The following is a 12,804-nucleotide window of genomic DNA, read 5'->3' on the forward strand; positions in this document are numbered from 1 at the left end:
TTCGTGCTATCAGCTAAACCAAATTGGTTTTAGTAATTAAACTTTTCGTATTGGTTGATACTTACTGTTCACGTTCCTCCATTGAGACCACGCGATTACTGTCTGTGTTTTCGTTTAGTATTGTCCAAATTACAAAGCGGAACAGAAACAAATAAAAATTGTGTTAGTGGATATTTCTTCACGTTATTGCTTGCCGATTTTAATTTTAATTTTAATTTTTTTTTTCGCTTAAGGTAGAACTCCCGTATATCAAAGCAACGATGAGATTTCGATGAAAATTGACATGCAGATAGACTTTAATGCAAAAATGATTCAGTTAAATTTTCAAAAGCCTGGATCGGCCAGAACAATAGTTATTAATTTCCTTATTTTTCAAAGATTAACATTGAGTCTTATGACAGTTCACGATTTTTTTTTTAGTTTTAAAAATTCCAACGATGAGTTTTTCATGAAAATTTTTAAGCTATATGTACAGATGTTGAAGAACATTTTGCGCATTAAAAAATTTTGATTCATGGGCTACCAATGTTGAAATTAATTAATTAAATGTGGAAGAAATCGATGTGGCAACAACGCGACTCAGGTTAGGTGAGCTGTCGTACTCTAGCTTGACTCATAATGTTCCGGGAGTACTGCCTTAAACTATAGTTCCGTCTGTCTTCTAGTCTCATTATGGAATTAAGTGATGTGAGTAAAGGAAGTGTCAGCCCAATGGACATATAATTCCATGATCGCTCTATCTAGTCGATGGCATTGAAAGAAAATTATTCATAAATTGTGTGGATTGAGTAGACATGATTTTGAATGATCGAAAATAAATTTGAGCTACAGTGTGACGCAGCTAAAATGGTTTTCTCGTTAAGTGGACGTTTGGTAGATGTACACGATATATAAAGTTCGCAACATGCGGTATTCCTGTTTTATGCAAAATATGTAGCAGCAATCATTACTCAAACAGCATATTGCATCATTGATTGAGGTTAATAAACAATAATAAGACGTGTTATTCAGCGACTATGGCTCTATGATTTCCAAAATAATTACTCATGCTGTTGACTGCCAGTGAGTACTTGTAAGCACTGGCGAATTATATAAATAAAATAGCTGATGGTAATGAATCAATAATTAATCATTTTAATCAGCAATGAGGATACGAATAAAAGTGAAATAATGTTGTGGTATCTCGTCGATGTAATCATGTCATGCAGTTTGTACCTAAATCTGTGATTTATGATGGACTCACATTTAGCCTGCATTCTTCTCCTCCGGCAAATTAGATAGATGATTATTGAGCAGACAATTATAACAATCAGTATCACCATGGCAACGATGATGACGATAATTAATAAATCCCCCTCTAGATGAAACCACCAAGGAATACTGCCTGAAATTCATCAGAAGATGAATGATGCATTCATAAAATGTTTAATGGAGGAGACTTCGAAGGAATTCCATTGAATGAGATTTTTTTAAAACTAAAATAATTAAAAAGTTAACATACCCGAGTGCCCTTGGCGAGCTAGAAAATACCATGCTTATACTGTTAATATGAATTGGATATGTTTTTCTTGAATACAAAAAAAGATCAGACATAGGAGTGGAAAAGATGAAAGAAGATATTCACAATTATTCATGTAGATATTTACCTGGTACCCCAAGCTCACAGGGACTGGAGAAGTCAATAGTATTATTTGCAGTGCATATATAAGTCCGATAATTAGTGATGGTTGTATCCAAGAGGAGATAACTCTTGCCGTCCCGCATTTGAGCCATTTGATCGATAGAGTCGTTGTCGCTCTTCAAAGACCAGCTGAAGGTGCACTCTTTTGGATTTGCTACGGCTGAGCATACCAGATAATCCTCTCCGTTTATCCTCTCTCTATTGATCTGACAATCGGGTTTATCTATTGATGATATCGTTATATTATTATAAATATATCCTCCTTACTAAAGGGGATCGAATATAATAGCATTACAACTAACATAGAACATCTAGACGAACGGAAATTCTTGCTGGACCATGGCGATTAATAGCCTCGCATATATACGTTCCATTACTTCGTCTTGGTATTCTTTCTTTGATATCCAGCACAGCACTGGACGATGCAGTGATATCTGGTGAGCCTTCGCGATACCATCGAAATGTTGGCTCTGGATGTGCGACAGCACTACATGTTACGCTGTCTGGGATAGTGTTTTCAATTACAATAATATTTGGAGTGGACACTGCCATACCTTCCGGCGGAACTGGAAATTATGGATTAAAGTGAGTGCACTCATTACTATAATGTCACACTATATGAAATGACTACCTCAAGCTGTAATCGTCTGGATACAATCAGAAATGTTTTCACAGAGAAAAGCTTTCATCCATTTCAAAAAATGACCCTATTAAACTCCATTATTATGAAGTATCACTAACGCTTTCGTGAACACATTGAAGCGACTAAATTGGTTTTTATTTGTTAAAAAGATTGATGGTAAAATTCATCTCAAATAGAGAAGAACGAACTTCTTGGTGTAAAAGTGTATTCGCATGGCGTGTTCTTCAGTATTTCAGTACTGGCATAACGAAGTGGAATCAAATACCAACGATCTTTCTATCCGCTCGAGATTTTTCAAATTATATTGCTTCCCTGTTATGGAGATGAGCTAATTTTTTGCTACCATTCAAGGCGAGCTGAAATAGCTTCGCAGATGTAGAATAGTTGGATAATAAAAATGCAGTTTCAATACTCTTTGTGAACATTCCTGATTGTTAGTAACGGAATTTTTTTGTCCATTTGAAAATAATTTTATGAATATCACAACTCACATTCAACTTGAAAATATGTTGTACTTTTAACACCAGGTCCAATCCCATTGCCATTACTTTCGCAAGTAAAGTTATCATTGTCCTCGTGACGATCGAGCTGGCCATTCGGCCACGCTGATAAATTCCATGTGAGATTGGACTGTATGCTCTCAAAATCGCTGGTACCTTTGTCAGCCGGATGGTACACATTCGTCACGTAATACAAACTATTATTGGCACTGAAGTCGATCGGTTTATTGTTCTTAGACCACGATACGTTGCAGATAGGTGAGCACTCAACGCGACAACCGATACTGACATTTGTAGCATTGTACACATAACCATGATAGGGTGGAAGTGGATGGATAAAGGCAGGAGCAGCTGTAACAATTCAATATGCAAGGAAAATTAAAGGATCATCAACATTACAAATGATAGAGCCTATGGACAAATTGAAGTAGGATTGGAGAAACTCTGAAAGGTATTCTTGCCAATGAACATACCAGAGACATCAATAAATGTTATTGCTGAATCCCCGTCGCCCGCTTCGTTATACGCCATACATGTAAAATTATCTTTGGTTCTCAAATTAACAGATTCTATACTCAAAACGGATTTTTCCTCGTCAGTCAGTCTATGAAGACCACGTATCCATTTATATCCCGTAATGTGCGGTCGACCAGAGTCGATAACAGCGCAGGTAATATTGAGTGGACTGCCTTTTACCACTCTCGTTGGTTCATACGATATTGTGGCTGGTCCTGGTTTATCTGGGATTTAATTGTTGGTTACAACCATGATGGAAAAATGTGCAATTTATGTTATTTAATTAGACCTACAGTAAACAGTTACTGGGGTTCTCGATGATATTGGCCCCCATCCAGCGTCATTTCTACCCTCGCAGGAATAATTTCCATGAAAGGATCTTCCAACTGCCTCGAGAAGCAATTTGCTTGGATCTATGTCACAAAATGTTGAAGTATCATCTGCAGCGGCAACTGTTGAGTTTCGAGCACAGTCCGGCAACTCCTTGAGCAAATCACCATCTAAGTACCACCGCACGGCATTCAAACTCATAGGATTACCGTCAGTAACGTCACATGTCAGTGACACATTCAAACGTTCAGCTTCATTCACCGGTGCTTCAGGGTCGACGACTACTTGAACACTTGGTGTATCTAAAATTCAATTATCCTTTCAATCCTTCAGGAAGACGGTGGTTGATTGAAAAATAGAGCAATTGGCATTTATTGATTCGGAAACGAGATATGAAATGCCTACACAGTATCGAAACGTCTATGGAGCTGTCATTGGATGAGTTGCCTACGCTGTTAGTGAGTATACACTTGTACGTGCCCATGTCAGTCGAATTTGAATTTTTCACGGTTAGTGACGGCTGGTCTGTACTACCACCCTCGTAATGATCTGAACTCAGCTCCAACTCTTGTCCTTCCCGATACCTATTATTTAGACGTTAAGTTTAAATTCATCAAATTATTTTATTTCATGAATTATGTATATTTCACACAAGTTGGTTTTAAAATCAACTATCCCGCTGGAAAATTAAGAATGCTGTATTTTTGGACAAAATGAAATCTGATTGGAGTTCATTATTTCAATAATTTCCATTTGCAGGGTTGTAAGTAGATTTATTTATGGTTCTCTGTTGGATTTCAGCGGATTTTCAATGTTTTTTATGTGTATGTAAATATTGGCATCCATCAAACGAAGGACCTTTTAATAACGATAACCGAGCAAATAGCTGGGTGAAAAAAAAGAGCAATTCATGATTAAGCGTGGAGATTAAAGAAAATTGTCAATCGAAAATATAAAATTTATCAATATCCTCAAAAATGTGGAAGAGTATGCATTTATTGATATCATAGAAAAAATTTGATTATGAGTGCGTGTCGGAAATATCTGCACTTCTACCGAGAATTACAAAGTTTCATGAATATTTATGAAATGCAGACCATCAGCCTGCAACTGGCAATAAAATACATATAGTAGTATTTGATCTCCATTCGGTTCTACGGGTTCTACTCAATTGAGTTAACGTAAAGTTTTAATTTGACCTGTATATTAGAGTTTAATACCAAATGTAGAGAGAAAAATGCAACACGTTCATAACCACCGTACATGTACTTACCACTTTACAGACGTGAGGGTTGCTGGATTTGCATCGTAATCACAGATCATAACAACATCTTCAGTTTCGTTAACAGTTATGTTCTTTGGGTGCATAGATACGATAGGTGGATCTGTAAGTATTTTGAAAATCTATCAAGTTGAATGAATGCAGGATGCCAGTCGTAGTGTGGCGGCATAAATTTTGCATGGTGATGTAGTAGTTACAAAAGTAGGAGCAAATTTGGTTAATTTTGTCATGGATCTTAACGCGAGCTGTACAATACAATCCGTACGGATATTAAATGGGAAATGCATGCATAGCGAGCAGCAACGGATACCACACAGTTGCCGGTGATGTCCGACAGACTGGTACACGTCAATGCCACTCAACTGCACACACGCATTTTCGATATTCATAAATCGGTATTTTTATTTTTAAGACTGCGAAAATTACTAGCATTGTAACGATATATGGTAAATGTCTAGAACAGGTCCACCGAAATTCAATTAAACTGAATGGGTGAAATGATTTAAAATAATAATTCAACAAGAGATTACAAACGCTCGAATTTTCAGTACTTTCTGTTCATTTTTTCATCATTTCAGTAATTCACTGGTAATTTATAAATTTTATCTGTCCCCGCCAAAAAAGTGATCAATTAATTAATAGATTACCTTAATTTGAAATTATTATCGTTCTAATATTTAAAAGAAAGTTCTCATGTAACGTACATTGTTTCTAGAATAACTAAGAGATATTTGTAGCGAGTATCGAAAATTTAGAAATCTTTTTTTGCAATGTCGCCAAATATATCATCATTTGCACTATTAAAAATGTCTCTAACAGGAATATGAGATGTTTAGAAAGGCATCTCTATATCTTGATCCCATAATTTTCATCATACTTTCAATAAAGATAACGGAATTACACAATGAAGCAGATTAAACTCACATAGTATCTCCATTGTAATGGCTTCTTTCATTGGGTTAACACCTTCTGTCCTTGTCACAGAATTTTCCGCGTGACAGCTGAAAGTCTGACCATTGTCGTATTCGGAAGTTGTAAAACCTATGTAACTGCTCGTTTCGAATGTACTATCGCTCTGTAAGTAAATTAATAAATATAAGATTATTCCCTTGACCATTATTTCTTTCTTCTCTATTATGTTTTCACTCGGAAGCAAATTTTTTCAACACTGTGTCATCGTGCCATAATACAATCAATTAGTCGGACAGGTAATTCAGAAGTTTTCCGGTTGTTCCGATGTGTACACGTCCAAGTTGAAGTTTCCCTCTGGACAAACCCCATACCATTCGCTTCCCGAAATACTGTCAGATTGGCCCGGGGGTATCGATTCAGACTGTAATTGTCAGCGAACCACTCCGTCAGGTAACCACAAACAGTTTGTTCGGTAAAAGCTCGGGGGTTGGCGGACAGATGAGAACCAGTCCGTGTGGCCAAAGAGACTTGAACTTTGGCTTTTACCCAATTGCATTCTCGTATTGTCCAGATGAAAGCTTAGTCATTTTTATTCCAATGGTTAAATTTGCATTGTCATCGACACCTTTTCTCCTTGCCACAACACTTCACAGATATGAAGCATATGTCAATCAAACACCTTTTTTTTTCAACTATAATATCAACAGATTTATTCGACAAATCCACTCTCGTCATGTCTTTCCATTTTTCTTCTAAAAACCTAATTTTTGACTAATTAACATTTTAATAGCAGTTGTACCTTCGAATACCTGCGAAGACAGTCCACTAAATATCCTTTAATCTTAAAAATTGTTAGCCATACTTTTCTCAAATTTTTCTACAAACCATTAAAAATGTAAAATATAATTTTAAAAATTTTATATGTAATTTTTTTATGCAATATTTTTCGTAATTATCCAAGAATATTGTATTAATTTCGAATGCATTGGGAGATTGTAACTGATTATTTGCATTGAATCCTAATATGAAACGGAAAAAGGAAATCAATCGGGGAATATATTGAATGAGCGTAAGAGTAAGACCCCTAAGACACCACCACGAGGTCTCGGCTAAATTTGAAACATTTGGAATAAATGGGCATCATATTGAGTATGCACGAACGATCTCGTAGCAAAAAAAAGTGTATAGATGATGGAATGAATAATGACATGCATAGCCCATTGTGAACTATAGTTTTAGCCCATGAATACAGAAAATATATGAACTATCGGTAAACTGAGATGTCCATTGTTCACATATTACTGATATTGTTAGTAGGGGTATCTGGAAAGGGAGAATACACTGCTGTGTTTTTCTTCCACTAATGTAAATAGAGCAAGTGTGGTTTCAGGTGTACGTTGTGGTTCTCTAACGAGTTGGTAATAGGCAAATTCTCAGTATTATACGGTTCAACTATGTCAGGAGTGATAGAGAAGAGAATATTAGGTTGACTGGACATACTGTTGAGTGAAACTGCTTTCCCAGCGTTGATTATCGGTTAATTATGTTCTAAGTAAACGCAGTTAATTGGAAGGTTTAATGATTGATGAAATAATTGACTGTAAAGGGTGTAGTATGTATGAATTCTGCAAATAGTTAGAATGAGGATACATCCAATTTTAGGGATTATATTTGCAATGCTCTGATATTCAATTATTCAAAATTCAGCAGCTCAGCTGTCTATGGCATCGCAAATGGTGGTAATAATTGAATTCCAGTGGAATTAATAGAGAATATAGAAATGAGCTGTATGAGCTTTCGTTACTCACATTGTCAATAGTTTTGGTTTCAAATACATCAGCTCGTTCGTTGTTATCTGAGAGAATTTCAGTGCCATTTTGCCAGGTAACGTTGGCCGCTGGTCTAGCTGCACTCACTTTGCACTCTAGTAAGATCTTTGTACCACTAACCACATGACCAACCACACCCGTAACGTCCATTTTCAGTGGTTTAACTGCAAATAAAATACATAAAACAAAGATAATGAAATAATCAATATAAACAACTGTCATCTACTCCTCGGTAGGAGGCCTCTTTCCCGTATTCGCTGTAATTTCGGCTGCGATCGAGCCCAATTATGGAGTCATTTTTATTTTCGAGTGCCGATGAATTATATTGACCAGAAGTACTTGAAATATGCTTCAAGGCGGTGCATACCACTCTGCTTGCGAGAGGAGTTCAGGACACACGTATTTGCACCAGTTTCCCGTCTCTCTGAGCTCAAGTTGGACGACGGCCCGGAACGAGCAAATGCCCTGATAGAGATGAACGAGCGCAACCACTAGTTTCACTGTAATACATATATATTCCAACGTATGGTTGGATGATAACGCGACTGGCTAAAGGACCTAACCTATTCCGATATGGTTGCCTGAGACTTGCTCTCAAATAATAGAGCTTTGCTACTTTTCACTGGGGGCATACTGAAAAATGACGAACATTAAATTCAACAAATAAAGCGCTTCGTCAAGACAAGTCAAGCAAAGAAAAATGGAAAGTTTTAGTAAGCTATGGATGAAGAGGAATGATGAGAAGCTATAAAGGCAATTGAATATACCATTTCGAATATTGAAAAAAAAAACGAGGAATTAATGAGTCTCCGTACTATAACAGCCGTTGAGATTTTTCGGTGAGATATCAACGTGCGCACCATCTGCGAATTTTTTCTTCTTTCCATTGGCACTGTTCCCCTAACTTCTTTTTTCCAAACTATACCTGGTGGATTTCTTTCATGTATTCCGACCACGAACGAAGCTCTTCATATCTCCCATATTATCGTTTAACGAGAGCGAAAGCTTTTCAACCCCGAGATTACGCGTTATACTCTACACTATCTGTCTTGTCTACTTCTATATGTATGTCTCTGCCTTCTGTCATATTCTTATTCGAAGTGTTAGTCGGGACGCCACCAACTGTTATAACCTGAGAGAGGATTCGATGGGATTTTACGTGAAAATACCGCTGTCCCACCATCGTCGGTCATTTACACGTATTTTAATATGGATAGTATAAAATAGTAGAAATTCAGACGCTAGTTGTTTAAGTATAAGTAGGTTTTATTACCACAGAACACTATGTTCCGTGGAATTACCGTGATGCATATTCTCCGGATGATATTTGAGGATACGACTGGTTGTGCAAGGATTTCCTCCCGTACTATTTTAATAATCTGGATGTATACTTTATGATAAATGGATGTCACATTCATACCAAATGGCTATGCCACATCTACATCGTGTGCGTTTTCCCTTTTCGAATATTTTGCATGCATAACGTTTCGCGTTATACACCCGCCATTCATGGATGTACAAGTATCGTGCAGATTAAGGAGTATATATGCGGTTGTAAAAATAAAAGGTTACCCTGGCTTACTACAGTATATGAGGAAATCTGTTTTACAGCTAGTCGTTTGCTTTCATCCCTCAGTGAAATCTTGGCATCTTGTAACCAACTCTCTAGTTTCTCCCTCCAGGTTCGTCACTGAATCGCGAGATATTTCAGGAAAAAAAACTAAGATGATCCAATTCATTGAATTTCCTAATTTGCATTATCAGTTATAATTGCACCGGAATGTTTAGAATTTTGGCATGAACGTTCCCATTTCATTTCAGAATTTAGCATGACCCCTGGATTTTTACCTCAGCGGATTTTTACGCGACATGCGACATTTCACAAATAGCTTGAATTCCCAATTTTTCTGTGAAAATTACATGTAAAATTCAATGGAATGTCTGATAATTTTGGCATGTGAAATATCAATTGTCTGAAAGATCTCTATTTTTTATTAATTTTCGTAGGTATGTGGATCCGAATATTGCAATGCAATTAAATATCAAGACGAAGGACATTTTGTAACAGTACCAAATGTAATTTATCTCAATGTAAATTCAAAGTTTTTTAAAATTTCAAGTAGAAAATGTATTCTTCGTCCTTTTATCAATTTTTTTTTGCTGCATATGTATTATCCACATTAAAATATCCAATATGGATGGGTCTCTTTGAGATGTGCCGTTTTTTGGTTAATTTTCCAACTGAATTACTTACCGTGCACGTCAAGTCCGATGTTGACGGTGAGGGGCTCAGCCAAAGCTCGACTGCTGACTCGACAGACAAAAGTCGCGCCTAATTCGCTACGGCTAACCTGCAGTTGCAGCACACTACTTCCTGCACCAATTCCATCCTCGTGGATATCCGTTGAGCCAGTAGCTAAAATCGAAATACCGTTTGAGATTGGTTTTTGTATTTAACTATTTATGGAAATGCCACGAGGAAGATGATCCATCCTGCACAGAAAACCGTATCTATGCAAGATATATTAGTTATATGCATATATATTCCGCCAAACAATAAAATATAGGAAATATATAGTGAATACAGGTGAATCTATATTTCGCATATATCAATAGCACATATATATTATAGCATATATTTTTTTTTTTCGTGAGGCCGGGTATCTAAAGGCTCTTGAACATTTCAGCCATCAAATATTACATTTTACAGGTGATCAAATTTTATTAATTAATTCTGCAAATTAGCGGTCAATGAAGAATATCTCATTGAATATTATACCCAATATTATTCTGTGATTTTACAAGTATAGGTTCTTTGAATTGCATGAAAAGCTCATATTTCAATTATACAATTATAGATTGAATGGGTGTAATTCGTTTTGAAAATTTGGCAAACGTAGAGAAAGTCAAGGAACCATCTTCTTTGCTTTTCCTGCAGAGAGAAGTTCAACGAAAATTACAGGGGAATTCCGCAATTTTGGGCGACGTATTATTACGTGAAGCATTACTAAGCAAATCAAAATTTTTATGTGATTATCCAGAATTTTGATTATTCACTGAACAATATGTTGCTTCCTAATTATGGGGCAGCTTCGCTTCGGTATGTAAACTCACAGTCGTCATAAAAGTATTTTTCCATACTGCTTCTCACGATTTCTCGTCTGGAAATCCGTACTACATACCTCCCAAATTCGAGAACTTGAAAATCACTACAAAAAAATACAACCGTGTACGTATTCAACCCTTGAGAAGAAAAACAGACAAGTCTTCTCCACGTGCTTAACACTTTCGCCTTCGGCTCGGGTAGCAATTTTGCACGTGGGGAGGACTTATCTGTTTTTCCTCCTTAGGTGAGAAATATACTAATCCGGGCTGTTTGGATGGGTTCTTTTTACTCCCGTGAAATTGGCTTCCACACGAGTAAAAAAAATCCACTGCCACAGGTCAAACAGACACTATTTTCAGCCTGGCGTTTGAAAAACACCATTTTCTGGACGCCTGGACATTTCTTGCCTGCGGTTCGGATGTCAATCTTGCATGTGGGGAGGGATGATATGTTTTTCACTGCTAGGACTGCTAATAACTATATCGGTCAACGAACCATTTTTTTTGTCATTCAGTCCGTATGGAGGGTTTTATAAGACCGTGCAGCGGTTGTGAAGCTTCACGGATTGAGTGACAAAAATTGAAATTTCTTATGTATCCTTGAAAATATATGGGACAGCGCTATACAATTTCTTCGACAGTCCAGAAAATTTTTTTGTCAGTACTGAAATTCATTGGCCATCTCATGATGAATAATGTAGCGATTCACCACAATGTTTAACAAACAGACCATCGAGGATAAAGGGTAAGTGACGTAACTATATAAATTAATGGGCAGCGGAAGCGCTCGACATTAATATTAAAAAATCAACACAGACACAGAGAGAGAAGTGAGCAACTAAACACATGGCATAGTTTAATTGAATGTGATGCAGTATCATAGATTACAATGCTCGTCTCCAGGCAACGTTTTCTCGAATAACACCCAGCCAGTCGTTTTGGGGATTTCGGAGGGCTTTTACGACTGCGACGCAGCGTAGCCAGAGGGGATGAGGAGTGAACTGAGCATAAATCTTTTACATCTGCTACGTCCCTGGAATTGGTCCGTTGGACATAAAGTGCTGCACTGCTGGGAATGTTTCTCCCATTCTTTTCGTTTTTATCCTTTGTCTCTTCCTTTTTTCCTCTCCTCACCCCTTTCTTTCACTAATAGTCATTCTGACTACTCTCCATAATCAACTCCCTATCATTCTTTCAATACAGCATTTGTTAGGTCCTACCACTTGATAATCTTATCGCATTTATTCGTGATCCTCGCTAAGCACTTTAGACTGTAGGAAAGCCTTTCCAACTTTTTCCACAACAGTGATCGTCAATTGTTTTCATTATTGAGCGAAAACGAGGATAAAAACTTTGGAAATCCTTATATAGAGGACAGCACTAACAACTTCTCCAGCGATACGTACGTGAAAGTTTACTCGAAACTTGGGCCTTAAAATGACTTACCCGTTACTCGTTGATCATCTTTGTACCACTCGACTAGAGGTACTGGCTTTCCCTCGTCGCTCTCACAAATCAGTGTTATCATCGTTCCCTCGTTAATCGGTCCAAGAATTACACCAGACGTTAAATTCTCTTCCTTCTTGGCCTTCTCAATGACTCTTACAAATTTTGGCCTCACTGAAACATATTCATTTAATTTTAAATGCAAAGTTTTAAAAACATTTCAAATTCTACTGAGACAAAAATGCGTCACATCTATATCATATATTATAATTATTTGAAAAAACCTTTTCGATAAACTATTAGCTATGCATCGCAAAACGTTGTCACTTTTCGTTACAGGTGGATTTAAAGATAAAAAGGATCGCTATTATAGTTTTAATTAAATCGCACGTAGGTAAAAAAAAACGTCAGAATTCATCTACAATATATTTCTCCACTTATTGTTCATATTCTCTCACAACTCTTTTCACCAACAAGTTATGACAAAACTATATTTTCACTGGATGGTAAGATGGAAATGATTGCTAAATTGCTGCTTGAATAAAGTCGAGTGAACGAAT

General features: G+C 36.8%; 1 protein-coding gene across 4 annotated transcripts in view; it reads right to left on the reverse strand.

Annotated features, from left to right (window-relative positions):
- The window catches only part of nrm (neuromusculin), a 67,319-nt gene that overhangs the window by 11,162 nt on the left and 43,353 nt on the right, over positions 1-12,804 (reverse strand). For all 4 annotated transcript variants that reach the window (XR_892959.1, XM_011316612.1, XM_011316610.1 and 1 more), the window contains exons 4-15: positions 12,245-12,418; positions 9,948-10,109; positions 7,673-7,857; positions 5,877-6,027; positions 4,944-5,055; positions 4,076-4,254; positions 3,634-3,972; positions 3,298-3,564; positions 2,816-3,175; positions 1,984-2,247; positions 1,647-1,904; positions 1,244-1,384 (exon numbers count right to left, since the gene is read on the reverse strand). Coding sequence is in view for 3 of the 4 variants with exons in the window: in XM_011316612.1 (XP_011314914.1) it covers positions 1,244-1,384; positions 1,647-1,904; positions 1,984-2,247; positions 2,816-3,175; positions 3,298-3,564; positions 3,634-3,972; positions 4,076-4,254; positions 4,944-5,055; positions 5,877-6,027; positions 7,673-7,857; positions 9,948-10,109; positions 12,245-12,418 (2,592 nt within the window). In the remaining variant the exon portion in view is untranslated. The remainder of the gene's footprint in view (positions 1-1,243; positions 1,385-1,646; positions 1,905-1,983; positions 2,248-2,815; positions 3,176-3,297; positions 3,565-3,633; positions 3,973-4,075; positions 4,255-4,943; positions 5,056-5,876; positions 6,028-7,672; positions 7,858-9,947; positions 10,110-12,244; positions 12,419-12,804) is intronic.

Source organism: Fopius arisanus, unplaced genomic scaffold, assembly GCF_000806365.1.
Source record: "Fopius arisanus strain USDA-PBARC FA_bdor unplaced genomic scaffold, ASM80636v1 scaffold00008, whole genome shotgun sequence".
Lineage (NCBI taxonomy): Eukaryota > Metazoa > Arthropoda > Insecta > Hymenoptera > Braconidae > Fopius > Fopius arisanus.